Source organism: Sodiomyces alkalinus (genome assembly GCF_003711515.1).
Source record: "Sodiomyces alkalinus F11 unplaced genomic scaffold SODALscaffold_16, whole genome shotgun sequence".
In the NCBI taxonomy this organism is placed as follows: domain Eukaryota; kingdom Fungi; phylum Ascomycota; class Sordariomycetes; order Glomerellales; family Plectosphaerellaceae; genus Sodiomyces; species Sodiomyces alkalinus.
The window spans coordinates 51,393-76,938 of NW_021167094.1; the positions used below are offsets into that span (position 1 = coordinate 51,393).

Genomic DNA, 25,546 nt, shown 5'->3' on the forward strand with positions numbered 1-25,546 from the left:
ATTCTTCTTCCATTTTTTTGTTCTCTTTTTCATGCTGATTCGCCTTTCCCGTCACAGCCTAACTACTCTTCTTGCGAGATGCACCCAGAGATGTGATGGATGCCATACTACCTAGCCTCTCAACTTTCACTCCTCGTCGAGCCAGAATATATACGTACCTGCAATCCATCTCACTGTATTTACCTTACCTTCTGTGCATGTTACCTCTTGCACTCTTTAGGGACTTGTCTCGGTCGGCCGAGGAAGGAGATAGGCAGGTCAAGTCGTGCTTGCCGCCTTGGAGCATACCTACTCTATTCTCTGCCTGCCTTCTCAAGTTCTTGCCTGCCTTACCTACCTTACCTTACCTTACCCACCCACCTAACTTTCACACTCCTTTACCTTCCAATCCGTCATCTCTTCCATCACTTGCTCACCTTCTCTAGTTTTGTACTCCCCCATATCTAAATCTCCGCCGCCCTGATCCGGGTTCTACGCGGCTTACGATCCTTTCTGGTTCCCTCCCACACTCTTTTAACCTAACAACAATCCATAGACAGTCCATATGTTCCGGGGTACTGTATATTTGCTCCGCCATGTCACCCCGGAAACATGGGACGGGTGCACATAAGAAAGCACAACAGTTGGAGATCGGGGCTGGTACACGTCTTCACCTAGGCTCTCGATGTCTTCGGGGCACTTCTAACAGCATCTTAGGAACCCCTCCAGCCTCCCAACCGCTAACCCCTGACATCCAGAGAGATGCCTTCGACAGGCTGGCAAGTGCACTTCTAGACAGTCCAACCCCGGAAAAGCGCCATCCCAATGGTCTCGCATCGCATCCGACCAACTATGCTGCTCGCGCATCATCGAGGATGCTCGTCAAGTCGGAGTCGTGCCTAGTGCCCCGCGGTCTTAATGAGCCCCTGCACAGTGACAAGCACCTGCGGGTCCTGCGTAGTTTCTCGAGTCAAGATCCATTCGATCCCCGAAGTGCAGAGAGCCGTCGTCCCTTCCCCGGGTGTCCCCCCCAGACGTTCTTTCATCCCACTCGAGGCCAAGTTCATCCCCCCGTTCATTCAAGCGAAAGTGGCCCATTAGACTCGATACCTACACCTCACTTGGACTTGCAGGAGCCCCAGTTCAACGAACGGGGTCCCAACCAGCCACCAAAGCGACGCTCCCAACGTCGCGGCTTACCAGGTCGCCTGCCGACGTCCAGCACAGCACCTCTCCATGGGGCCAGTGGTGCTCAAATCATGAACAGTGTCACTAACCAGCGCGATGCCCAACAAAAGCTAAGGGGCATGCTTTCTGAACGGGGCAGGATGGCGGCTTCCAATTCCTCAAAGGAACCGTTTACTCCACGGCGCTCTAGAGTCGCGCGATTGTCCCAGCGGATCTCAACAAAGGTTTCTGATGTCTGGAGCCGTATTCAAGGCAAAGGATCGGAACCGGCCACTAATATACTCAAGATATCCGCACCTATGGAGCTACAGGGGGGTTACACGGGTTTACCGCATCCTTTTCGAAACCTTCACGTCCCGCAATATTTCCCTGATGCAATAACAGACGCACACTCTCCTGTAGCTACAGTAGACTTGGTGAGTACGCGAGATCTGGGCCGGAGGCAAAGCTTCGTTCGCTAACGTTTATCAGTCTGACAGAATTCCCATTCCGTCGTCCACTAAGCCTCTGGCGACTGGTTGGCCTCCTAGTCCCAACCCGATCCAGCTCGCTTTCAACGGTGAAGTCGTTTTGCCAGCTGCAGAGTCGAATCCCTTTGAGAACACCACGGAATTCGATGATGACCTTGAGGGAGTCTTACCAGAACTCCCGCTTGCTGCATCGACCCCGCGCCTCCGCCGCAAAAAAGCCTTTCGATTTGATGAAAGCCCACCTATAAAGCGCATAAAACTAGGCACGAGCCCTGCCATGGCCCCGCCGAGAGAGTCTAGCAGTTCGACTAAACACGAACGTGTGGTCGGGTCTAAGCTCGCCCGCTCTTCTCGGTCTCTGAATATTACTCCGCCTATTCAGCTACGCCCAGGAGATCCAGAGGTTTTAACCAAGAAGCACCCGTCGCCCAGCAAGTCAGACCTAGATGGCATGGCTTTTCGGCTGCGGGAACTGGGCTTTCGCCGAAGAGAAGATGATCTAGACGAGCTTGCTCGCCCCATGCCCCGGCCTTGGTCCTCTCGCGAGACACTGGCTCCCCGGGACAAAAATCAGCCAATTAGACGCCTAGGAGGCAAGACCGAAGAGGGCGAAGAGAGCCTGACTCCTGTGTCGACCCGCAAGACACGGATTCCTTGCCCACATGGATCAACGCGCTCAGATCCTCGTCTTGGTCTCGTCAACCACCCCCAGGATCCTAAGGCATGCGAGGTTGATGAACTAGCCCTATTTTAACACTGGGTTTAACTTCTTCCCATCGGGTGGAGGCGTGTACGAGTAGAAACTCGAAGGAGGGTTGTGCAAGTAGAATCAAGATGCATGTCTGGGGATTTTTTCTTTTGTCTGGAGGGGTTGGGTCGGTATAAAGTGTGCTCCTCTTAGCCGGCAACGGATGATAGCTGGCACGCGCTTACTCCGCTTGCACGGTCTATTATCCGTCAGAGAAGGGAAGAGTGAGGAACATAGGATGCGAGAGTCTGTGTAATCTTGGACCGGCGGGCCATACGGGACAGAGGGGACCGATGATACCCCCCAGTGATTTGTACGAAGTATTCGTTGGGCGATTCTTCTCTGGTGACAGAAGCGCATGGGTCAAGATTCGCGACCGGTATTCGAGATATACATAATAGGCACCCATTTCACTGCGGGAAGAAACAAATGGGGGGTATATTGGTATCCAGTCTCGTGATTACATCTCATGCAAGTGACGCTGGGTCAATGTTGAGCTCTCCTCTAGAGTGGTTGGCCCAGGGGAACACAAAAAGAAAATAAACCGCTGACAAATATTACACCCGAGGCCGGCCTGTCCAAACATCGTTCTCAGAAAAGGTGATATCTAAGTTTATCCAAACTCCTCCCCATTAGACAGTTCTCGTGTCTGAACCAAAGACGGACAGATTGTCGGTCAACACAAAAGAAAAAATTAAATCCCGCTTAGAATCGAGGACTTCTCCGAACAGTCGGCTCTTCATAGCCCTGCATGCGGCGAGCACCCATATCACGGGCCACAGGGTCGCCTGTAACGGTGCCCTTGGCGCGGGTCGCGGCGCCGCTGACCTTCTCGCCCATCGTAGGTTCGTGGCGGCGCTCGCGGCGGCGGAAGAGTCCGAGACCGCGGGACGGCTTGGTCTTTGTCCCCACTGTTGCTGTAGTAGCGGGACGGGAGGTGCCGGTGAGACCGCCGCCTTGGTGCCGGCGCGAGGTGGTGCCGGCGGTCGTGGCTGCCGGGGTGTGGTGGGTGTGGTGGACCGGCTTGCGTCTGCGAGAGAAGAGACCGCCTCCTGAGGTGCGGGGCTGGTGGTGGACTGGCTTGGAGGAACTGAAGAGGCCGCCTCTTGTGGTGCGAGGTTGGACTGGGTCGCGTCTGCGAGAGAAGAGGCCGCCGCGTGATTGGCGGGGTTGGACGGGTTGGGCGGGTTGGGCGGCGACAGGTTGGGATGAACTGAAGAGACCCATTTTGTTTAGTTGTATTGTTTGTTGTATGATTTGGTTGTCTGAAATGCGAGGTTACTTGAAATCTTTTGTGTTAGAGGTTCGTACGAAAAGAAAGGATATGAAAGATGGATTATCGATGGATTTATATTTCGAAATCTATCTCCCTCCGAAGTAGCGCAGACGGTCAGATGCGCGATGGTGTAGGGTGAATGACATCAATCCTGACATGCACCAACTTGCATTGGAGAGGTTCCCCTCGTCATCCCACCCTCAAATAATTAATTCGTGCAGAGGTGGGAAAACTTGGTCCCAAAACCCCTGCATATGACGATACCCTTTATCGGCTCGGAATAGATACCCGTACATACGTATGCGTTCCATCGGAGACAGGTGGGCAGAAGAAGTGAAGTCAAGAGTAGGTTAGTTTGGCTTAAAATTCAGGGTCCTGTGGCTGGTGACGTAGTGACGCAGTGGCTGGTAGGGGAGAGGCGTCTCAATTGGCTGCGATGTCATGCCCCACAGAAAGACCCCTGTTTCATGGGTGTGGGCCTTCCATGTGGCTTTCCAGTGACATCATTTTCCAATGGTCAATGGTGGGGGAGGGGAAGAACCGTCATATCTTTCCTCAACTTACTTCGTATGAAGGACCTAATAAGGCGTACAGCCGTATAACTCAGCCTTAAGGGATTTCCTGTTCGCCCAGCAAAGAAAGTTGCGTTGGAAGCAAAGCGGAGCGCTCCATTTCAATATGGTACAAAGTTACGACTGCTTTAATCAAGTCGGGCTGTACGTTGTAAGCTTGCCGAAACGAAGGGAAAGTTTGCAGCGACCAAAAGCCAAATTCCTTTACCAATGGCGGCCCTCTAACATCCCGTTTGATCCGTTTCCAACCAACAAACAAGACGTCGGCACTTATTCCTCGGAACGACAATGCATGGTAATCCATCCTCGTATCGAAGCAACCCGTCTCACGTTAGAGACCGGAAAGAGGACGAGGACCCCTCGTATAGACCACAAGGGCAGAACCGCCGAAGCCATTGTATCTTTTTTAGCTGTATTCCGTAGGTTGCGAGATCAACAAGATGAGAGAAATAGAGAATATATACCAAGTAAAAAGGGAAGAATTTTCAAGGGCGGATCGCTCGGAAGTAATAAAGTGAGTTCCGCGACAGCACACTATCCGTACGTTGTACGTGTACGTGTACACGTAAAAATTACAGGGCAATACGGGAATAATTGGCAGGGTCAGGGGTATCGACCCACCTGTCAACATCGATCTCACGTGACCACACCAAGACGGGAGAAAAATATCGATATCGGAGCAAAACATCCCAAAAATGCCTCGAGAGATACCTCTCTCGAGACACCTAAGTACGGCTTGTAAGGAAGCTCTGGCATAAAACGCCTCTTGGATGACCGGTACACCTATTTTAAAGTGGGGGCTGGGCCTCTCCGCCGCCGTGGCCGGCGTCGTCGCCCTGGCTGTGGTGCGTTTCCAGCAACCTCTCGGTCCTCTCCTCCGACCCGACTTCCTGGCGGAGGAGCACGGACAAGGGCCTCAGACCTACTGCTATCAAGGCGTTCGTACCCATGACGCCGATCGGCCGGTTGCTCAATGCTTCACGGTAGAGGATGGGAAGTTCACCCGCGTCTTCCCCTGGGACGACGCGAGCCTGACCGTCCGTTCTGGTCTCGTCATCCCGGGTCTTTGGGACGGTCATGGTCACCTGCTCCAATATGGCGAGTTTCTCCATTCTGTCGACCTCTTTGGCGCCTCGTCTTTTGACGAGGTGCGCAGCCGCCTGAGAGACTATATCCGAACCCATCCCGATGCCGGGACTCGGCAAGAGTGGATTAGAGGCGTGGGATGGGACCAAAACATCTATGGCCGGATGCCAACTGCTGTTAGTCACGGTCTCCTTGCAGTTCTGCTGCTTCTAGTGCACTTTTCTTTTGTCGTTTCTCCTTGTCTCATTTCTTCTTTTCTTTCCTGTTTTATGTATATTTGAAACATCCCGGGAGACTGACACTCTTACAGGCAGATATCGAGGAGGATGAGGTCCTCAGGGGCAAGTTCTTCATGCTGGACCGCATCGACGTCCATTGTAACTGGGTTTCCCAAGCCGTCTTAGACTTGCTCCCCGGCGAGGTCCCAGACGTCCCCGGCGGCGAGGTTGTCCGTAAACCTGGGATGGGCGTCTTCTGCGATAACGCCATGGACATGATCGTGAACATGTTTCCCAAGCCCGACAACGAAAGAAAACGCTCCTTTGTGGCGACGGCCATGTCCAAGCTCAATGAGGTCGGCCTGGTCGGCATGCATGATGCTGGCGCATCCCCAGAAACGCTACGACTGTATGCAGATATGGCGCATACGGACGACTGGACAGTCCGAGTCTATTCCATGCTCGAGTGTCCCCAGAGGAACACGTTTTGCCCGACGGATGCCGCCAATGTCACCCAAGAGAGCGACATGTTTACTGTCAAGAGCGTAAAGCTCTTTGCAGGTATGTGTGTGTGTGGGGGGGGGTTCTTCTTTTCCATCCTGCTCCTCGCTACCTTACGTGATGGTACACCTCGTGGTTCTGACAGTACCGCGCAGATGGAGCCCTTGGCAGCTGGGGCAGTGCCATGCTCGAGCCCTACAGTGACCGTCCCGACACATCGGGCTCCCTCCTTGTTAATGCCAGCACCTTGACGGAACTGGCCAAGTCCTGGGCATCTTTTGGCTACCAAGTCAACATCCACGCCATTGGCGACTTGGCCAACCGACTCGCCGTGGACGCCCTGGAAGAAGCGCTAAGGACAGTCTGCCCCGGCCAAGAGGACCTGTCGGAGTGCCAGGCCAGACGTCGCTTCCGGATCGAGCATTCTCAAATCATCCACGAGGATGACCAGAAGAGAATCCATGCCATTGGGATCATCCCTTCGATCCAGCCGACGCACGCCACTTCGGACATGGCATATGCTGAGCTGCGCCTGGGCCCAGAGCGAACCAGGAGAGAGGCCTATCGCATGCGCTCTCTGCTTGAAGTGAATCCCATCTTAGGCAGCGACTTCCCCGTGGAACCCCCTAACCCGTTCCAGGGAATATATGCAGCCGTGACGCGAAAGAGCCCGCACACCGGCTATGGAGCTGGTGGGAGCACTGACGGGTGGCATACCGACGAGGCTCTAGACCTGGACGATGCATTACTTGGCTTCACCAGAGGGCCCGCCTTCGGTGCTTTCATGGAAGGGAAAGCAGGGCTCATTAAGGAGGGCGCATTTGCCGATTGGGTTGTCCTGGATGAGCCCCTTGAGGATCTTGTTGACCTGGAACATCTCCGCGACTTTCCCGTCAGGGAAACCTGGGTGGCTGGCAGGAGAGTGTATGAGCGCCCTTCAGATTCAGATTCAGAAGTAGATCTGTAAAGACGTAGAAGATATCGTCCACGTCGGATTCGGGAGTATCCATTGTGCTCGGCGTTTGCATGCGAACAAAACAAACCAGGGTCATAGCCAAGTGATGAGCTTTGCGCGACCTAAAAAGAAGGGCACAGCCTTCTTGCGAGCCCCTGTTGCACAACGCGAAGAATCCAGAAGTACAATGGACCAAGTCAGATGCCAAGTTTCTGCTGATGATGGATCTGTTTAGGAGGGCGGCGTACAAAAGTCGAGGGCTACACAGCCACAGACGGACACAGCACCGCATGACCACATGGGGCAGCGCATGACTAGGCTCTGTTATTTAAGGCAGGCCATGCGTCTTACTGGCGTGTGAAGATGAAAGATATCGAGTATACTCCGATGCTTGTATGCGGACACTTACGTTTCCTTTTCATGGACAAAATTAGACGAGAGCGACTTTGCAATGAGCGTCTCAGAACCTTTTACGTTCGCTGAAAGTCGCCCGGCACGTTCCAAGTTGAAAATCAGTGCCTGTCCGGTTGAAGCTCCTGAAGCTCCTGATGCTTGCTTCATCCTGTACAATGGTAGCTAGACTTTTGGTCAATAAGTTATATTGCCTGTTTCTGTGAATCCGTTAACATTGCCCGCTTCTGCTTACCTGCCCCTTTTATCACCGCAGCCTTGATAAGTCTCTAAGCAGAGATCTCCTCTATCGATTGCAGGGACCATCGGTCAGTCTTAGTGACTCCTTTTTTTCCGTCCCCGTGCCCCCCGCATACCCGTCACAAGCCCGCGGGCAAGCAGGAACCATCGACACCACTTCGGGTTTTAGCGCCTCCTCGGTCCCATAGGTGGAGGAGAGTGTGGTAGAGAATGGTGATATCGTCAAGTCGACTGAGGTGTGAGGGAAAACAAGAAGGATGCCTCAAGTTTCATGCCGCGCGGCGTGGTTGATGGAGAAGGAGTGGCAAGGTCGGCGGATGGCTTGAACATGAGCGGATATCCTCTAAATATCAGCGGACGCCATGATGGGATATATAACTCCATGTAAGTTTGGTCAACCGTGGAGTGATTCCCGCCATCTCCAACTCCAAACCATCAGTGCCTCTGCCAGATCAGGCCTGCAGCCTCCTTTCCCTTTGCTAATCGTCATGTTGCCCATCGAGCTTGTGCAGGTGGCGTCTCTACTCGTCCTGGCCGGCGTATCCCTCGCACAGGTGCCTCCAGGGCATGCCGCGCTCTTCCCGGAAGGACTCAGTGTCCTCAACACCCGCCCCAGGAGTATTGGCTTGAACAACATGCAGGGCGTCCCCTTCGGATTCACCCAGTGGGCGTTTGGCACTGTGCCGCAGGTCTGCTACAACGCGGCGGTTGACGACGGTTACTGCAACGTGTACGACCTCGAGGTCTACGATGTAGAATACGACGACTGCGCAGTTCCATGGACGTTCTGTCGCTGTTCCGACTCGCCCCTGTCCATTGAAGCCTTTGCTGGGCGTGTAGGGTATGATGTGATGCCTCTTGTTCTTTTCCCGCTTTCCCGCTCTCCTCGCCCCAGTCCGTTTGCTCTTTGTCTGTTCAATATCAACATGAGCGGCCTTGGCGCAACGTATATGTCGATTCTCTGACGGACGAGTGCAGTCGTCTTCCGGTTGCTGCCCGGCAGTATGCTCGCTTCTTCTCAAGCTACGGAGGTAATTCCTCGGCCTTTAGCTTCAGAAACGATATCACTTTCTTCGGTCCCATCGAGGGACAGTCCGTCTACATCCATGAGCTTTCGCATAATCTTGACAGGCTTTACTCCCCTCCCGACTCCTTGACGAGTTTTTCAGGCACGGACGAATATGCCAATGCTGTGGCGGCCGACAGCTGTTCTCCTGATGACTATGCCAAGACGAGTGAGTTATTCCCCCTTCTTCTCGAGATGATAAGGAATCGGGTTTTGTGAGGACAAAACAGAAGGGACAAGATGAGGAGAGCAAGTGAATAAGAGAGCAGGCCGACGAGAACTTACTTGAAAACCCCCTCCAGGCTATGCGGAGCACTACGCCCAAACCAGCGTCATGATCGCCTACGACGTGACGGTAGGGCCGATCGACAGTGTCCGGAACACGAGCTGCATGGCCAACGCCTTCAACGCGGCCCGCAAGCACCTCGCACCTATCTGGCAGTTCAATGAGGTCGGTACGTGCACCTCGCGCCTTTCCGAAGACGACAGCCCGCGGGTGTGCATGGGTCCCGAAGCGCCGTGCCCCGGAGACCCTGTGAGAGTTGCGTCCTCTGACTCTGAGTCTGATCCTGAGGGGTTCCGGTGGGCCCCCGTGGTCGAGTCAGTGGACGACGAGGAGCTCGAGCGCAAGAGGAGGGCGGAAAGGGAGGCTGGCATGAGGGGGTATGCCGAGATAGCGTAGGTGGGTGTACAGACGTCGTGGAAGTGTTGAATCCTCCCCTTTTTTCTTCTTCTTCTTTTTATCTTGTTTATCTTTTTGGTTTCTTTCTCCTTTTCTTTCTCTCTTTCTTTCTCCTGCCCCTCTGTTTATAGGCGCCTGTCGGGTTGGAGTCATATGGGATTTAAGACCCGAGGAAGGCATGTTGGATTGTATGCTGCTTGGATACCATATGTATATCTATTCTTCATTTGGTTATATATATCGCGTCTCCTAATATACGTCGACTCCGTCACCACATTGGGTGACGGTTGAGGGTTTTGATACCCGTCCTGTCTTGAAAATGTAAGGATCGCTACAAGGGATTTGAAGTAGGCTCACCTAAGACAAATGTGAAGGCCATGCCTTTTGTAGGAGTTGGTCAGATGCCTGTCAAAGAAGGACTGCCATATCCGAGACTGGTATCTTGATGGTGCTTAGGTCCTCCTCGTATGTTTCCCGTGGCTGGATATGCGAGGTGGGCAGGTTCTATTCTACTCTTCCAAGAGCCATTCTTCCAGTCATTTCATTGACCATCCCTCATCAGCCCCAGCCCCATTGGTAAGGCCTGCAGCAAGTTTCTCGTGGGGGAGAAACTAAGAAACTATGGTGCAGCAAATAGGTTGGCGAGGCCGTCGACGGAGACATTGCCGCCGCTGAAGACAATGCCCAGGTCCCATCCATCGGGACCGGCCTCCTTCTCGACCATGGCGCGGAAGTCTTCGTTGAAGAGCACGACGGCCAGGGGGACGGCGGCGCTGGGCTCGACAACAAGCTTGAAGCGCTCCAGGACCAGTCGAGTGGCACTGCGAATCTCGTCCTCGGTAACGGCGTACATGGCGGAGACGAGCCTGCGTTCGTAGATGACACGCCAGGGGTGCTCGCCGACCGGCGTGCGCAAGCCGTCGGCGATGGTCAGGCTCTTCACCGACTCGATGCGCTTTCCCGTCTCGAAGGCCCTGCGGCAGTCGTCTGCGCCGTCAAAGGAGGGCTCGGCCCCGAAGACGCGTATGCCGGTGCCCTCGCAGCTCAGGGCGACGCCGGAGAGCATACCGCCGCCGCCGCAGGGGGTGATGATGGCATCCAGCCCCTTCCCGCCCGCCTTCCGCTCGCGGACCTGATCCTGGAGCTCGAGGCCCATGGTGCCCTGGCCCAGCATGATGTCAGGGTGGTCGTAGGGCGGCACGAGGCGGGCTCCGGTGTCGGCGATGACCTGGGCGGCCACGGCCTCACGCTCGGAACTGGTGCTGCCGCTGAAGATGACATTGGCACCGTAGCCCTTGGTGGCGGCGATCTTGTTGGGGAGGGAGACGGAGGGCATGACGATGTGGGCGGGGATGCCGCTCTCGCGGGCGGCCAGGGCGAGGGCCTGGGCATGGTTGCCGGAGCTGTGGGTGACGACGCCCTTCGACTTGCCGCCGTTCTCGACCCAGCCCGGCTCCTGCTTGAGACGCTCGATGGCGTGGAAAGCGCCGCGCGCCTTGAAGGCGCCGATGCGTTGCAGATTCTCACACTTGAACCAGAGACGGAGGGTTGGGGCAGCTGGCGTGCGGCCCTCCCAGGGAGTTCCCACTAGCGAGGCCGGGTCTCGTGCGGTGGACGCCAACTGAGTCAAAGTCTTGTTGGTCATGACGGGGGTGAGGTGGACATGAGGCTTGATGACCTTGTGCGCCTCGATGACCGAGTCGCGGGTCAGGGGCAGACAAGTGGATAGGTCAGCCATTGTGAGAGGGAGATGTTTGGATAGGGCTGGTCGAGAAAAAGGGAGAACCCGATGGCAGTCAAGTAAGGTGAAGAAGCAGGAGGCAGGAGCAGGAGCAGGAGGCAGGAGGGTAGGATGGGGTCTTGCAGGTGAAGCCCGGGCTGACTATCAACCCGGGCAAAGGGCAAATGATGGCAAGTGGGGTTGGCGGGGCTTTGAGCGTGTCGTTCCTTCTTCGTACGATGATACGGAGTAAGTACTGAATACGGCGTAGGCAGTTTATTAGTCGAGACGAAGGAAAGAAGGCAAGTCTCGGCTACTTACGGCTTTTACGGCGTGGTTGTCTCTATACCTTATCTTATTGATTAGCTACTCCGTTCTCAGTAACTACAGTCAGGTGACAAGAATTTCGGGACACTTCTAAAAATACCTCACCATGTCAGATAAAGCGTAGTCAAAATCGTCATAAAATAGGTCAGAATTGATTAAGGCAAATTATATACAATTATAACTATTTTAGACTATTAGGGAAACGCTGCCACCGTATTTTATATAGTGCAGATTCTGTAAGCGTCCACCCGGATTATACTCTTAGTAATCCGGCCTATTACGTAACCGAAAAGACTATAGTCTATTCGATATACCCCCTAATCGCCCTAAGCGTTAGTTAGGCGATTAAAGCTATTCGTAATCGGCAGATAATCTAGCTATATAATCTATTCGCTATAGCCGCCCTTAAAGTCATCCTCTAGGTCCTCTAAATATTCTATCCGGACTTCCTCTAGATATTTCTACTATAACCGTTCCCGTATATCTATCACGCCTACCTAGGACCTGAATATCTTAAATTTTTCGCTGTATAGCGCCTTCGTTAATCCGTCTACTACTATTTCCGCACTTATAACGTACGTTACGAGTATTTACCCTTATTCCTTTACTTAATATAACTAGTAGCCGTGGATATCGATATAGCGGAGGCGCGTTATTAACGTGCTAATCTCTTAATTAACTAATCGAATTATTTAGTTATTATCGTATAAGATCCTTAATTCCGGATCGTTAAATTCCACTCCTATACTAAGTAATAGGCGTTATATAAAGATACCCTCTTTTATACCTTATACTAACGCTAATAGCTCTGCCTCCATTATTAACGTCGTGACTATATCCTGCTTATTAGCGCGCCACACTATTATACCGCTAAATAAGCGTAGCACGTACGCTTAACTACTCTTTCGATTAAGAGTATTATCGGTAAATAAGACGTTAGTATAGATTTCGATAGTATCGCTACCCCCTAGTTCTAATATAAACGATTAGCTATTAATTAGATAGAGGATTAGATAATCGGCGGCCTTATAGTGAATAGGCCCTAGATTAACGTTAAACTGGTATAGCCTAGATACTATAAACGCGATATTAGGCCGCGATATCACTACTACGTATAGTATAGATCCTATCTTCCGTTAATAGCTTTTAACATTAGTTAAGGTTCCTAAATAGGGCAGTAGCTCTATAACCTCAATTAGGTATATTAGACGATAGTTACCACTATACTTACTATTCGGCTTTAATAGGCGTTCTAACTTAGTAACGTAGTCGCGTTATAATAGCTAGATTTTACGGGTAACACGGTCGCGAATAACCTTAATACTAAGGAACTATTATAGAGGATCGCCACTTTATAGGTTATAGTGGCGTTATAGGTTATTAACGGCCTACTCTATCTACGCCTTATATTATTCCTTATAAGTAATAACGATATCGTTAACGTAGAAGAATAGGATAAAACCGCGGCGCAGAAAATAACACGGTTCTTACGGCACTATCTAGAAGCCGTCCGCTAAAAGGATAGCCGAAAAGTGCTTTTACTAAAGCAGTAAAGACTCCATAAGTCTATATAACGCCTTTTTCAGGTATAAACGACTCCTAGGGGCTAAAAAGCCTAGCGGCGGGTATATAAAGATATCGTGGGGGAGGGGCGCGTGTATAAACGTGTTTATAATATTAAATTATAATAGCGTAAGGTTAAATCGGGCGGCGATAGCTATTAACGCGCGGAATAACCGTCCGGCCAGTATTACTACGTATATCTCCTTAAATGAGGATTAATCCTATTAATCTCCTTATACTATAAGCCTTACCTTATATTTATATAGAAAGCTATACTTATCGAACTTATATATTATTATCTATATCGAATTAAGAACCTAATATCTATTTACTACGGACGCCGGCACCCGTATCCACGACCCTATCTCTTTATAGCTCCACAGGTAGTCTTCTTATACCTATCGGAATAGGTGGCCGTAAGGGTGCGAGGGTATATCGCGAGGGTTCTTCGGAGGAGGAGGGAGGTCTTTACGGTGGATCTTTACGGCCGTCGGGGTAACTACCGGAGTACCCGCCGGAGTAACCGCCGGGGTTATATTTCCCAATATAGCCTCCCGGGTTATACTTCCGGTAGCTACTGCCGGGGCTGTGGATTCGTAGGGTATCGTTAAGCGTCGCTATAGCGCTATAGACGTAGACATTTTTAACCGTAATTTAGTTAACAGAATCCTATTCAATATATATATATTATGCATATAACGGCTAGCGTTAAATACTATAACCTAATAGTCTCTTTTCTAGCTATCTCCTTACCGAATTAGTTACGCTCTTTTATTTAATAGGAGCCCTATAGCCGTAGCTATAGGGGTATCGTAGCACCGTGTTCTGTTATCCTAGAACCCTATAGCCGTAGGGGTATCACGGTTTCCTAATATAATGGCTACTATTAGCGCTATAACCGATAACGGGGTTATTAGTAGAGTAGGAAGTAATAGATCGGGCGGATATAGACGGTAATCAGGCGCTATACCGGCTAAATTATACTATTCGTAACCTAACTCTTATCCTAATTAACTCGAGATAGCCTCCTCTACCCCCTTATAGCCGGGCATTACGGACTATAACCTTAACGGTAAAGCCGTTAAGGAAGGGAATCCGGGGGCGTTTAACCCCGGATCTAATAATTTAAAATAAGTAGTTATATAAAGGGGGGGGTCCTTAGCTTATACGTCCGTAAACGGCCATGAATCTCTAGCCCTCTCCTACTCGATCTAACTAATTAGGTCTTCTAATTACTCCTCGGTTAATTAACGGAGGTTATTCTTAAAGGTAGCGATATCGCTATTAAAGAAGGCGCGTTTATTAAAATCTATATCGCGCGTTCGAATAACGCGGTTATAGCGGCATAGGCCAGGCACCCAGATACGGAAAATATTAGTGGAACTATAGCCGATAAGGTAGCCGATATAGGCGCAAGGAGCGATACTATTTAATAGCTTCTTAGCAGCCTTTTAGGCGTCCTTTATTATCGCGTACGCCTTATAGCCGTAAGCTCGAAGGTGTAATAAAATCAGCTTCCTTTTAAAGAAGACCTTATATAGCGTTTTCTATTCCTTATTATACTGCCTTTATAGCGTGCGGTTATAGACGTACGTAGCCGTGGGAATAGCCTTAGGCTATATAAACGGCGGTAGTTTTACGTGGATATTTATCGCACGACCTTTTAAGATAACCACGCTAGCAGCGTATTCGGCACCCCTATTCTACGCTTAAGTATCGGTAGTAGATACCTCTAAAAGAATACCCTTGTCACGCAGGAATTAGGTGATATCGTGGGATTAAGTTAGCTTATTATCAGATTCGAAAACGCGTACCTTAGAACCTATTTAACGGTCTACCCAGGTAAGGAATTCCTTAATTATTACGAGGATATCTATTACTAGCTTACTCTTTATAACGTAGGTGGCCGTAAAACCACTATGACGGTCGGTGAAAAATATAAACCGCGAGTCCCTATCGGATATTCTATTAAAATCCGTGAAATTAATCGCCTACCGCTCCCCTATATAAGCAGGTACGGGATAAGGGCGCCTACTAATATACCGTTTAATCTTTATAAGCTCGTAGGCCTCGTAGTCAATAGTTATTAGTCCCTTTATTTTAACCCCCTACGTCTACTCTTCTAGGTGCCTAAGCGGTTTAGGGCCAGCGTGCCCTAGTCGTAGATACTATAAGATGCCCTCCGTAGTGCTTAGATAGCGTATCGTCGATTTTTAGATAGCTTTTCGGGTAGAAGAAGAGCCTAGAAAAGCAGCCGCAGATTAGTTAGAGGGTATATATTTGTCAGAACATACAGTGTTTATACGTTGCCACAGGACTAGCACCAGACTTATACATAGATAGGGGGATTATAGTCAGGTCAGACCATTAGAGATATAATACGTCGAGGTTAAATAAGCTAGTCAGCTTAGAAGTCAGCTTAGAAGTCAGCTTAGACCTAGTAAGCTAGTTAGCTTAGGAACCAGCTTACGCCTAAACTTAGTCTTAAGGAGGCCTCTCGCTACCCACTTAGTTAGGAGACCTTAGGTAGGTATAAAGAGGGGAGTGCCTTCTATAGTTCCTAGAGTCTTAAAGGGACTTAACGAATAATCTTATTATAATACCCCCTCTTTAGTTTCTACTAATCACTAAGTAATCTTATATCGTTTAGCAGTCGCCTATTACTCCTTATAGTATACCTATAACATTTTATTCGTTCTCCCCTTCTACACAGGTATAACGATTAATAGGAATTATAACGATTAGTCCCTAGCAGAATATTAAGAGACCACTATACCTTAACGCTCTAATCCGCTAGTTCCCCCTCCTATAGGACCTATAGCCGATAACGATAAAGAATCCTCTTCCCTTTTACCCCCTCCCTAATCCGATAGTGCCCCTAACCCTAATACTCCTAATCCTAAAGGATAAAGGGACTACCGTGTAACACGATATACTTACTTAGATCTCTAGAGTCTCCCTACGATAGACCACTAAGATACCGAACTTATAGTAAAGACCCGTCGTCTCGAATTACGTCTCGAGAGAAAGAAGAAAGAACACCGACTCGAACTTTACGTAGCGGTATCGACCCCGATACTATTACCCCTATAATCTCCTAAGAGCCCTCCCAGTCCTCTTTAGGTATACCCGCGCAGAGTAATAAGGTAATTAAAATCAACGTGGATATCCCTAAGTAGGATAGAGTATCTTATAATGGATATCTTATATTCGTCGAAGATATCGAGTCCCGGATTACTATAAACCCTAATTATTTTCGTACTAAACTACCTAAAATCTTCTACGCCTCTAATAGTATCCTATAGACTACTAAGTCACTATAGCGTTAATACTAGAGGACCACCTTCGGATATATAAATCGTGAAGGAGGAGCTATTTAGGAAGATATAAAAAAGTTCCTCGCTAGTCTATTAGTTAACGATAATACCCGGGAAATATCTATCACGGAATAACTATTCTCTGACCGTATACGGCAGAAACTAGACTAGTCCTACGATAGATTCCTAGACTTTATAAATAGGCTTTTTACGGAAGTTTCTATTATTCTTAACGATAAAATTCGTATATAGTTAATTCTTAATAAATTACGAAAGCCCCTAAAAGACCGGATCCGTGCTAAAGGATTACCGAAGTTAGTTAAAGAGCTCTATATAGCCGCCCGCTAAGCCTAGGTTACTCTAATCTAGGATACCGAGGATAATAACTAGCCTCGCTCTTCCCTACCTACCTACTAACGGGCTAAGCGTAACGATAAGCGGAAGAGATAGTTAAGCCCTTCACGTAGTCGTAACCAGAATAACACTAAGGCCACTAAAGTATAAGACGAGGACACGTCGGATAAACCCCCGAAGAACCCTAGGACTAGCCCGCCACCCCCTATCAAGGAAATCGAGTGTTTCTATTATCACGAGAAAGGCCACTATCGCTTCTTATACTCTAAGGACCCTAGGAAGATAAATCAGAATACTAATAGGCCTTAGAACACTAATAAGACGCCTAGTGCTAATACTATACTAGTGGATCCTAAGAGAAACATAATAGTAGGTTAAGTATAGGTTATGCCTTCCGAGGAATCCTTATACTAAGGACGCGCGCCGTCTATATCGGCACCTCTTTATCAGGGCCCTCTAAAGGTATAACTTAGGTTACGATAAGACGGCGTATAATAAGATAGCGAATAAACCTCCTACCGTACTTATATAGACTTAGGTTTAGACTTAGATATTATTAACCGTGCTAGCCTCTTACCTAGTTATAAACCCTCGGGACCTATTAAGGACGTCTTATAGTTAGTACTAGGTTAGTAAGTAAAGACCTATAGTATAGTAAAATTAATCTACTAGATTATAGATAGTTAGGGGAGGACCCGAGCCGAAACTATTATATTCCACGTTATAGATCTGGATCCTAACAGCGCTTAGGTTATCCTTAGTCTCCTATAGCTTTAATCCTATAGTCCTAGTATCTATTAGAAAGATAAGACATGGACTTTCCACCTTTAGAAGTCCGAATTAGCCCTTATTACCACGACCCGTTAGTTACGGAAGGCTATTAACCGCGCCACTATAATAGTCCCTTTAATAGCATAGACTACTATAGCCGTCTATCCCACGCATCTAGGATAGATTATAACCGCTACCTAAGACCCTCCTTAAGACTACTAAGAGGACCCCTAGAACTCCCCTAGACCCTTTAAGAAGGATACCCTCCCTAAACTATACCGAGATTTTACTAACGTTTTTAATACGGTCGAAGCCGGATATCTCCTACCGCACTATAAGTAGGACCACGTAATTAAACTTAACGAAGGTAAATCGCCCCCCTTTAGTCCTATCTACGCCTTAGCCGAGGAGGAACTCGTAGTCTTAAGGGAGTATATTAAAGATACTTCGGAGAAATAATAGATCCGGCCTTTATCTAGTCTAGCAGGCGCCCCTATCCTTTTTATCCTAAAGAAGGGTAGTAAGCTAAGATTATATATAGATTACCGAGGACTTAATAAGGTAACTAAGAAGGACCGCACGCTACTCCCGCTAATTTATAAGATTTTAGACCGCCTATCCTATTCGACGATCTACACGAAGTTAGACCTTAAGGACGCCTATTACCGGCTATAGATCCGAGAAGGCGATAAATAGAAGACCGTATTTTAGACTAAGTACGGTTATTACGAGTACCTAGTAATGCCTTTTAGTCTTTATAACGCTCCTGCCTCCTTTTAACGGTATATTAATAAGTCTCTACGAGGACTTATAGACACTATTTATATTATCGACCTAAATAATATCTTAATCTATAACTTAGATGTAGTATTATATCGCCGATATATACGAAGTATTCTATAACGGCTACGGGAATAGTCCCTATACGCTAATCCGAAGAAATATATCTTTAAGATTTAAGAGGTAGAGTTCCTTAGGTTTATCTATAGTCCTTATAGTGTCTTTATAAACTCTAAGCGGGTAAAAGCTATTCGGGATTAGGAAGAGCCAGATATAATTAAGAAAATCCAGGTTTTCTTAGGATTCACGGGTTTTTACCGGCGGTTTATTAAGTCCTACTCTAAGATTATAGCACCACTAACTAATCTATTAAAAGACGGGGGAAGAGTAGGGGTCTTCGTATTAACCTCTAAGGAGTAGGATACTTTTCGGCTATTATACCAGAAATTCCAGGAGGCGTTTATTCTTCGATATTTTAACCCGATATTACTAATCCGGATTAAGCCGGATATATCGAGTTTCGCCCTAGGTATAGTTATTAGTTAACTCGACGTAGACCGATAGTAAAGACCTATAGTATTCTTCTCTAAGAAGCTATAAGGTCTTAAGTTAAATTACTCTACTCCGGATATAAAGCTTATAGCTATTATAGAAGCTTTTCGATAATAGAGATACTATATCGCCTACGTATAGACCCCCGTGGAGGTACTAACGGACCACTTAAACCACCGCTACCTTCTTAAAAAACCTAAGGTTAAGGCCTAGCACGCCTGATAGCTCGAGGAATTAGTAGTCTACGACTTTATTATCCGATACCGACTAGGCATTAATAACCCTATAGATAGCCTCTCGAAGAAGCCCTAGTATATAGCAGGAAGTCTTGACCTTTATATAGAGCGATAGAAGCCGGTTAAAGTATTCACGTAAAAGTTTACGGTCGGACCCGTTTACACTACTACCCCTAAGTCGGCCCCTTATAAGGATATAATAATATTATTACTTAATCTTAAGGATAATATTATAGAAGCCTAATAAGAGGACCCCTTTTATAAGTCGCTACGAGAAGGTAACCCGACTAACCCGTAGTCCTATAATAAATAAGGCCTAGTCTTTCCGCAATAGGCTTTTTATTCCGAAACACTCCGGTCTCCAGGAATAAATCCTATAGGCGTTCCACGACCACTCTATAGCTAAACACTATAGAATTATAAGGACCCTCCGGCGTATTATAGACTCCTTCTTTTAGGAATATATAAAATAAGACGTTAAGACTTTCGTCCCTACTTACCCTATTTAATAGAGGACTAAGCCTAGATATTATAAGCCCTACGGGTATCTCTAGAGTCTCTCTATACCGGGCCGTCTATTCCAGGAAATTTCAGTTAATTTTATTACCGGCCTACTACCCATAATACATAGAACTAGAAAAAAGGACGCTATCCTTATTATCGTGTACCGGTACACGAAATTTACCCTATATATCCCGTATAGCTCTAGTTTAACTATAGAAGGCTTAGCGGACCTTATATAGTTAAGGGTCTTCTCTATCTTTAGGTTACTAGATAGTATTATTTCTAACCGTGGTTCTTTATTCACGAGTAAATTTTAGTTTACCCTATATAGACGCTTAGAACTTAAAAGGCGACTATTAATAGCGTTTTATCCTTAGACCGATAGTTTAACTAAGCGGTAATATTAGAACCTAAAGCACTACCTACGGACCTATTATACATACTAACAGGATAACTAGGTTAATAAGCTTTTATTAGCTTAATTCACGTATAATACCGCGTAGTATTCTATAATCTAATCTAATAGTCCCCTGTTATAGCACTTATAGGCTATACCCCCCGAGGACCTAATAATATTACGCTCCCTAAGGCTAACGAATTCTACGCTATATCGGCCGATAAGTATATTAAGCACCTAATAGCGAATAGGAGAGCCCTTATAGATCTAATCTAGAAAGCCTAGGAGACCTATATAAAGTACTACAATACCGATAAGCTTACTTATAGGTTTAAAAAGGGTAAGTATATCCTCCTCTCCGCTAAGAATATTAAGCAGAAGCGGCCTAGTAAAAAGCTCTCGGATAAGTACCTAAGACCCTATAAAATTAAGGAAGTTATAGGGAATCACGGACTCGCCTATAAGTTAAAACTTCGGGTAACTATAAAAATTTATAATATCTTTCCTATTTCCCTCTTAAAACCCTAGAATCCTCGTATAGACGGCGTCCAGGTCCTTAAAGAAGTCTAGGTAAAACCTTAGGAGTCCGATAAGTATAAAGTTAAGGATATCCTGGCCTACCGTTATAATTAAAACCGTCGATAATACCTAATTAAGTGGGAAGGCTACGGCTATAAGGAAAACACTTAGGAACCCACGCGTAATATCTCGGAATCGCTCCTTCGCGAGTATCACGCTAGGAGGTCCCGAGATACCCCCTAAATAAATACCCAGAACGCCTTAAGAGTGTAATCCTAACACACCAGGCTTAAGAAACATCTCACGTATTAGAACTTTAGGAATTTATATACCGAACCCGTAGACCTCCTAAATTAGGACCTAGAAAATTAATTATTACCCTGTAAGGACTTACTACTATACTAGATAGAAAACAAAAAACCCCTAAAAGCGAAAAATTCTAAGGCCGGAGTTCCCCTCCCCCCGATATAAAGTCTCGGTAACTATATATTAACTGCCTCCTAATCCCCCGTTTTACTACGGCTACTTACTAAATAGGTGCTCGTATAAATATTTACCTATAGCTATAAAATATAACAGCGCACTCTCTATAATTTCCTAATAAGACCGAGTATCTCGAACCGCCTTTTTAACGGCGCGGCGAACTATAAGAGCCTTATTAAAGCCCCGACGAATTTTAGGCCTAATACCCGCTCTTAGCCTTACCTAATAGCTTAGCCTTAAGAGTTATCTAGAAGTCTATTTATAATCCACAGAGTAGCTTATCAGGAAGGGGTTATAATTACTCACCTTTATATAACCCCGAGAATTATTACCTTAGTAATACTCGTATTTATACGAATTAATAGTATACGCCTCCTTATAGGCGCTAAAGATAATATAGTCACGACTACTATCTAGCTTAAGCCGGAGAAAGTGCCACGTATAACGGTTATAAGGAGCGCGAGGGTAGGTACCCTCCACGTCCTCCTTAACCGTGCACGTAGTATCCTCCTACGGCTTATTATCGCCTTATAGGTATCGGCTATATCCTCGTCCTTATCCTCCTTTTCCTCCCCGTGGTTTACTATAACCATCTTACTACCCTCTCCCTTAGAGAACCCCTTAAAGGAATCGTTATTAATTATAATAACACTATTATTATTATTCTCTTTATACTCACTAAGAGTATACTCGCTATCTAATAACAGCTTAATAATGGGGCTATTACCTTAGTTAACCACTCTAATAGGAGTATTATTATTATTATTAGTAATAGTATCTTATTAGCCTAATACTAGCCGCAGCGCTATATTCTCCTAGCGTAAATTCTCTATATACTCTATAATAAGCGCTAGCTAGTCTTTAGTCAGATTATTAGATATAATAATAAGAATTATCGGCGTGTTATTAGAAATTATTTAGTATTATACATAAAGGCTACCCCTTATTACTTATTAATCGTTAACGGGAAATATACAGAACCACTTACCTATAATATAAGAACTATAAATATATACTTAGAGTGGGAAAGAAAAGGATTAAAGGAAGATTATATAAGAAAATAGTTAATATTATTATTATTACTATAGTAAGAGGTTAACTAACCGTAGGGAACCGCGTATACCTTCCTTATATCTACCACGATAACACCTTATACCTACTATTAGACCTCCTATATCCTTTTATTCTTACTATAATAAAAACCGTGCTAGTTAACGGTAACACTATAAGTAATCTCTTTATATACTTATTTTAAGGATATTTTAGGTATGTTATTTATTTACACGATAGTTATTTATAGATTCTTTTTTACTTCGCGCTTTAAACTAATTATACTGCCCTTAGGACCTTTATACCTGAATAACGTCTTAGTTAGATATAGCTATATCTACGGTTTAAGGGTAAACGCTTATTATCTTCCTCGAGTACTCTAAGTAGAAAGAAAGAACCCGGTCTGAATAAAGACGGTTATCCTAAAGAGTTTCGTAATAATATCGGTTCCCTTTACCAGATAACCAATCCCTCTTTAATTATCCGCACTTACGCTCCTAAGGATAGGAGTATTTTTAGAGAGGGGTATATTATCAGAATATACAGTGCTTATACGTTACCACAGGACTAGCACCAGACTTATATATAGATAGGGGGATTGTAGTTAGGTTAGACCGTTAAAGATATAAGGCGTCGAGGTTAAGTAAGCTGGTCAGCTTAGAAGTCAGCTTAGATCTAGTAAGCTAGTTAGCTTAGGAACCAGCTTACGCCTAAACTTAGTCTTAAGAAGGCCTCTCGCCACCTACTTAGTTAGGAGACCTTAGGTAGGTATAAAGAGGGGAGTGCCTTCCATAGTTCCTAGAGTCTTAGAGGGACTCAATAAATAATCTTATCACGATACCCCCTCTTTAATTCCTACCAGTCACTAAGTGATCTTATATTATTTAGTAGTCGCCTATCACTCCTTATAGTATATCTATAACAGTATTTAATAACGGTTTAATCGAAACGGTGACTTAGCTAGCATAGTATAGATCTATCGGAACGCCGAATACAGTTATTTAGTGGCTTCTAATCCTACTAGTATTCTCGAAGATATAGGCGTTAGTTAGAGATTAAATTATAGGTAAAATCCTCGTAGTAGGCGACGTTTAATAGCCTAAAATTAAGGCCTCCTATTAGTCCGTTTAATCTCACGGTCACGTTACTATAACCTTTAATAGGCAGGGATAAACTGCCTATAACCACGTAGTCTCCCGGCGTTACGGGTATAAAATCTAAAAAACGGGGAAAATCGTTAAAAATATAAATAGTAGTACCGGAATCGAGGATAGCAGAGGTTCGAAGAGGGTAGCTAGTAGTAGTGCTAGCTATAAAGGTGGCGGCGTGGGAGACGCCGCTACGGACGCTACTATAGTTAAGTCACGCCTCTTTAAGCTATACAGAATCCCGGCTTATATCCTTCTTTACCTTCTTTACGGCGCGCAGTTCTTCTACTTCCGCGCGTAGCGAGGGGTCGTATTTAAGGATCCGTTAGACGGTTATTTTAGTGCTCTCGAAGGGTGTCTAATCGTTATATACCATATCCGGGAATAAATAGAAGTAGACGTTAATATCGTGGCTAGGTATAGCGTATACGCGGTAGATCTACCCTCTCTATAGAGTAGATTAGCGGTGTTTAGAAGAGAAACGGTTAGCTAAAGCAGCTAAAGGTATGGCTATAGATACCGCGGTAGTAGGATTCTTAGCTTTATTCTTCCCACGGCCGCCCTTCTTACGGGGCTTAGCCGTGGCCTTTAAGGTATCTTTACCCTCTTCGCTTCCGGTATACAATATAGGGAATACTATAGCGCGGTGGCTACCGCGTTTTCCTTAGTCTTTAAGTCTAGTGTTAATATACTTCTAACCGAGGGTATAAAGGTCTTCGGGTATAACTACCTAGTTATCCATAAGGCGACTTTTAGCCTTAGTCTAATCGCGGCCGGTATAGGGGTATATACCTCTAAAGAAATCTATAACCTATATGTATATAGCGGGCTTCGAACCGGTATCTTTATAGCTTTATAGTAGTAGCTACCACTTATCTAACCACTCCCCGAGCTTCTTAAGGCTATTCGCAGGATAATAAGTATACTCGATATACTCTTCGTGGGTATCGGTTTAGCGGATAGCCAGGTACTAATCCGTATTGCGTTTAATGGCTTCGTACACCTCACGAGGTATACCTCCTCGTAATAGTTATCTACGGCTTTAGTCGATAGTATTAACCTACTAGGTTAGTATAGCGTTAATCCCCTTTAGGTAGCTATCGTATTACGTTTATAGGATCTTCTAGCGCGCGATTTCGACGTTGTACGCTTTCTGGCTAGCGTCCGTAAGGTCGAGATATTATATAGGCGTACGCCTAAGTATTATAGATAGGAAGGAGCCATAATCCGGTATTATAGGCTCCTCGGGGGACTAAGTCAGATTAACTAGGCAGAGAAACCTCTACACGTTATTATAGGTAGTAACCGATTCGTATAGGTATCGCTAGAGCTTCTAATCCTTATAGGTTTTATACGTAATAGGGCTAAGATACGATATCTTAATAGTTATTTATAGATTAACACGCTATATCGGCATAGCTAGATAGCTTCTTAAATCGGTAATAGTAGTAAAAGGGTAGGTAAAATAGGTATATCTTCACTTAGTAAGTAAGACTCTCAATTATCAGATAAAGCGTAGTTAAAATCGTCATAAAATAGGTCAGAATTAATCAAGGTAAATTATATACAATCATAACTGTCTTAGACCGTCAGGGAAACGCTGCCACCGTATTTTATATAGTGCAGATTCTGTAAGCGTCCACCCGGATTATACTCTTAGCAATCCGGCCCATTACGTAACCGAAAAGACTATGGTCTGTTCGACACACCACCATTAATTCCTCTATTATCTTCTTAGTCCTCTCAACACATCAGTTTCCAGTAAAACCAGTAGTAGTTATATATTCTAGATACCTTAGAATCAGGGCTATAAAATAATATTTATTAATACTTTATATACCACCCGTTTACCTTTATAACAGCCTTTATCCTACGCAGTATCCCGTTAACCAGCCGTTATAATAGCTCCTGTTCGAACCCCTCCTATACTATAATAGCGGTTCTAACGAGTAGTTCTATAGACTGCTCGTTAGTCTTTATATCCGAAAGATATAGCTCTTTACGGTAAATACACTCCTTTATTAATTTCTACACGTTTTCTATAGGGTTAAGGTTAGGGGAGTATAGCGGCTAGTCCACGATCTTGACCCCGTTATCCTAAGCCTATATCTTTAACTAATTTTACACTATATTAGCTATATACGTAGGGGCGTTATCTTAGGCGAAGATACTACCCGGTTCGTATATCGTAGACAGGTGCTCTTTAAGGCAGGCCTTTATAACGCGCCCGGAAACGCCTCCACGCTTAGATTCAGGGTCTCCGTGTATCTAGTGTAAAGATATACGCGAGTGGTATGAAAAAGCGCCCCAGAATATCTAGGAGTATCTTATCGGCTTACCCCGAGGTTACACGTAATAGGGCCGTAGTCGTTCTCCCTATAAATGTATTAGTATTAAAGAAATCTAGGATATAAAGTGACTTATACTTAGGCA

General features: G+C 46.2%; 5 protein-coding genes across 5 annotated transcripts; 3 read left to right on the forward strand and 2 right to left on the reverse strand.

The window, feature by feature from the left end:
- The first annotated feature begins 200 nt into the window (after window positions 1-200).
- Window positions 201-2,429, forward strand: SODALDRAFT_81761 (hypothetical protein). The gene is made up of 2 exons (XM_028615712.1): window positions 201-1,583; window positions 1,639-2,429. The coding sequence occupies exons 1-2, from the start codon at window positions 576-578 to the stop codon at window positions 2,389-2,391; spliced, it is 1,761 nt and encodes a 586-aa protein (XP_028462442.1). The 5' UTR covers window positions 201-575; the 3' UTR covers window positions 2,392-2,429.
- Window positions 2,430-2,813: 384 nt separating this feature from the next.
- SODALDRAFT_353640 (hypothetical protein) lies at window positions 2,814-3,612 on the reverse strand (the record flags this gene model as incomplete). The annotated part of the gene is made up of 1 exon (XM_028613656.1): window positions 2,814-3,612. One exon carries the CDS (start codon window positions 3,610-3,612, stop codon window positions 3,091-3,093), a length of 522 nt encoding a protein of 173 aa, XP_028462443.1. The 3' UTR covers window positions 2,814-3,090.
- Window positions 3,613-4,937: 1,325 nt separating this feature from the next.
- SODALDRAFT_329503 (amidohydrolase family protein) lies at window positions 4,938-7,426 on the forward strand. Its single transcript, XM_028610968.1, has 3 exons — window positions 4,938-5,495; window positions 5,630-6,098; window positions 6,194-7,426. The coding sequence occupies exons 1-3, from the start codon at window positions 5,004-5,006 to the stop codon at window positions 7,003-7,005; spliced, it is 1,773 nt and encodes a 590-aa protein (XP_028462444.1). The 5' UTR covers window positions 4,938-5,003; the 3' UTR covers window positions 7,006-7,426.
- Window positions 7,427-8,132: 706 nt separating this feature from the next.
- On the forward strand, window positions 8,133-9,392 carry SODALDRAFT_321324 (hypothetical protein; the record flags this gene model as incomplete). The annotated part of the gene is made up of 3 exons (XM_028609612.1): window positions 8,133-8,485; window positions 8,623-8,879; window positions 9,013-9,392. The coding sequence occupies 3 exons, from the start codon at window positions 8,133-8,135 to the stop codon at window positions 9,390-9,392; spliced, it is 990 nt and encodes a 329-aa protein (XP_028462445.1).
- Window positions 9,393-10,020: 628 nt separating this feature from the next.
- Window positions 10,021-11,130, reverse strand: SODALDRAFT_302099 (pyridoxal-phosphate dependent enzyme; the record flags this gene model as incomplete). The annotated part of the gene is made up of 1 exon (XM_028608919.1): window positions 10,021-11,130. A coding segment is annotated over one exon (1,110 nt), but the record flags the coding sequence as incomplete, so codon positions are not given.
- Window positions 11,131-25,546: the final 14,416 nt, after the last annotated feature.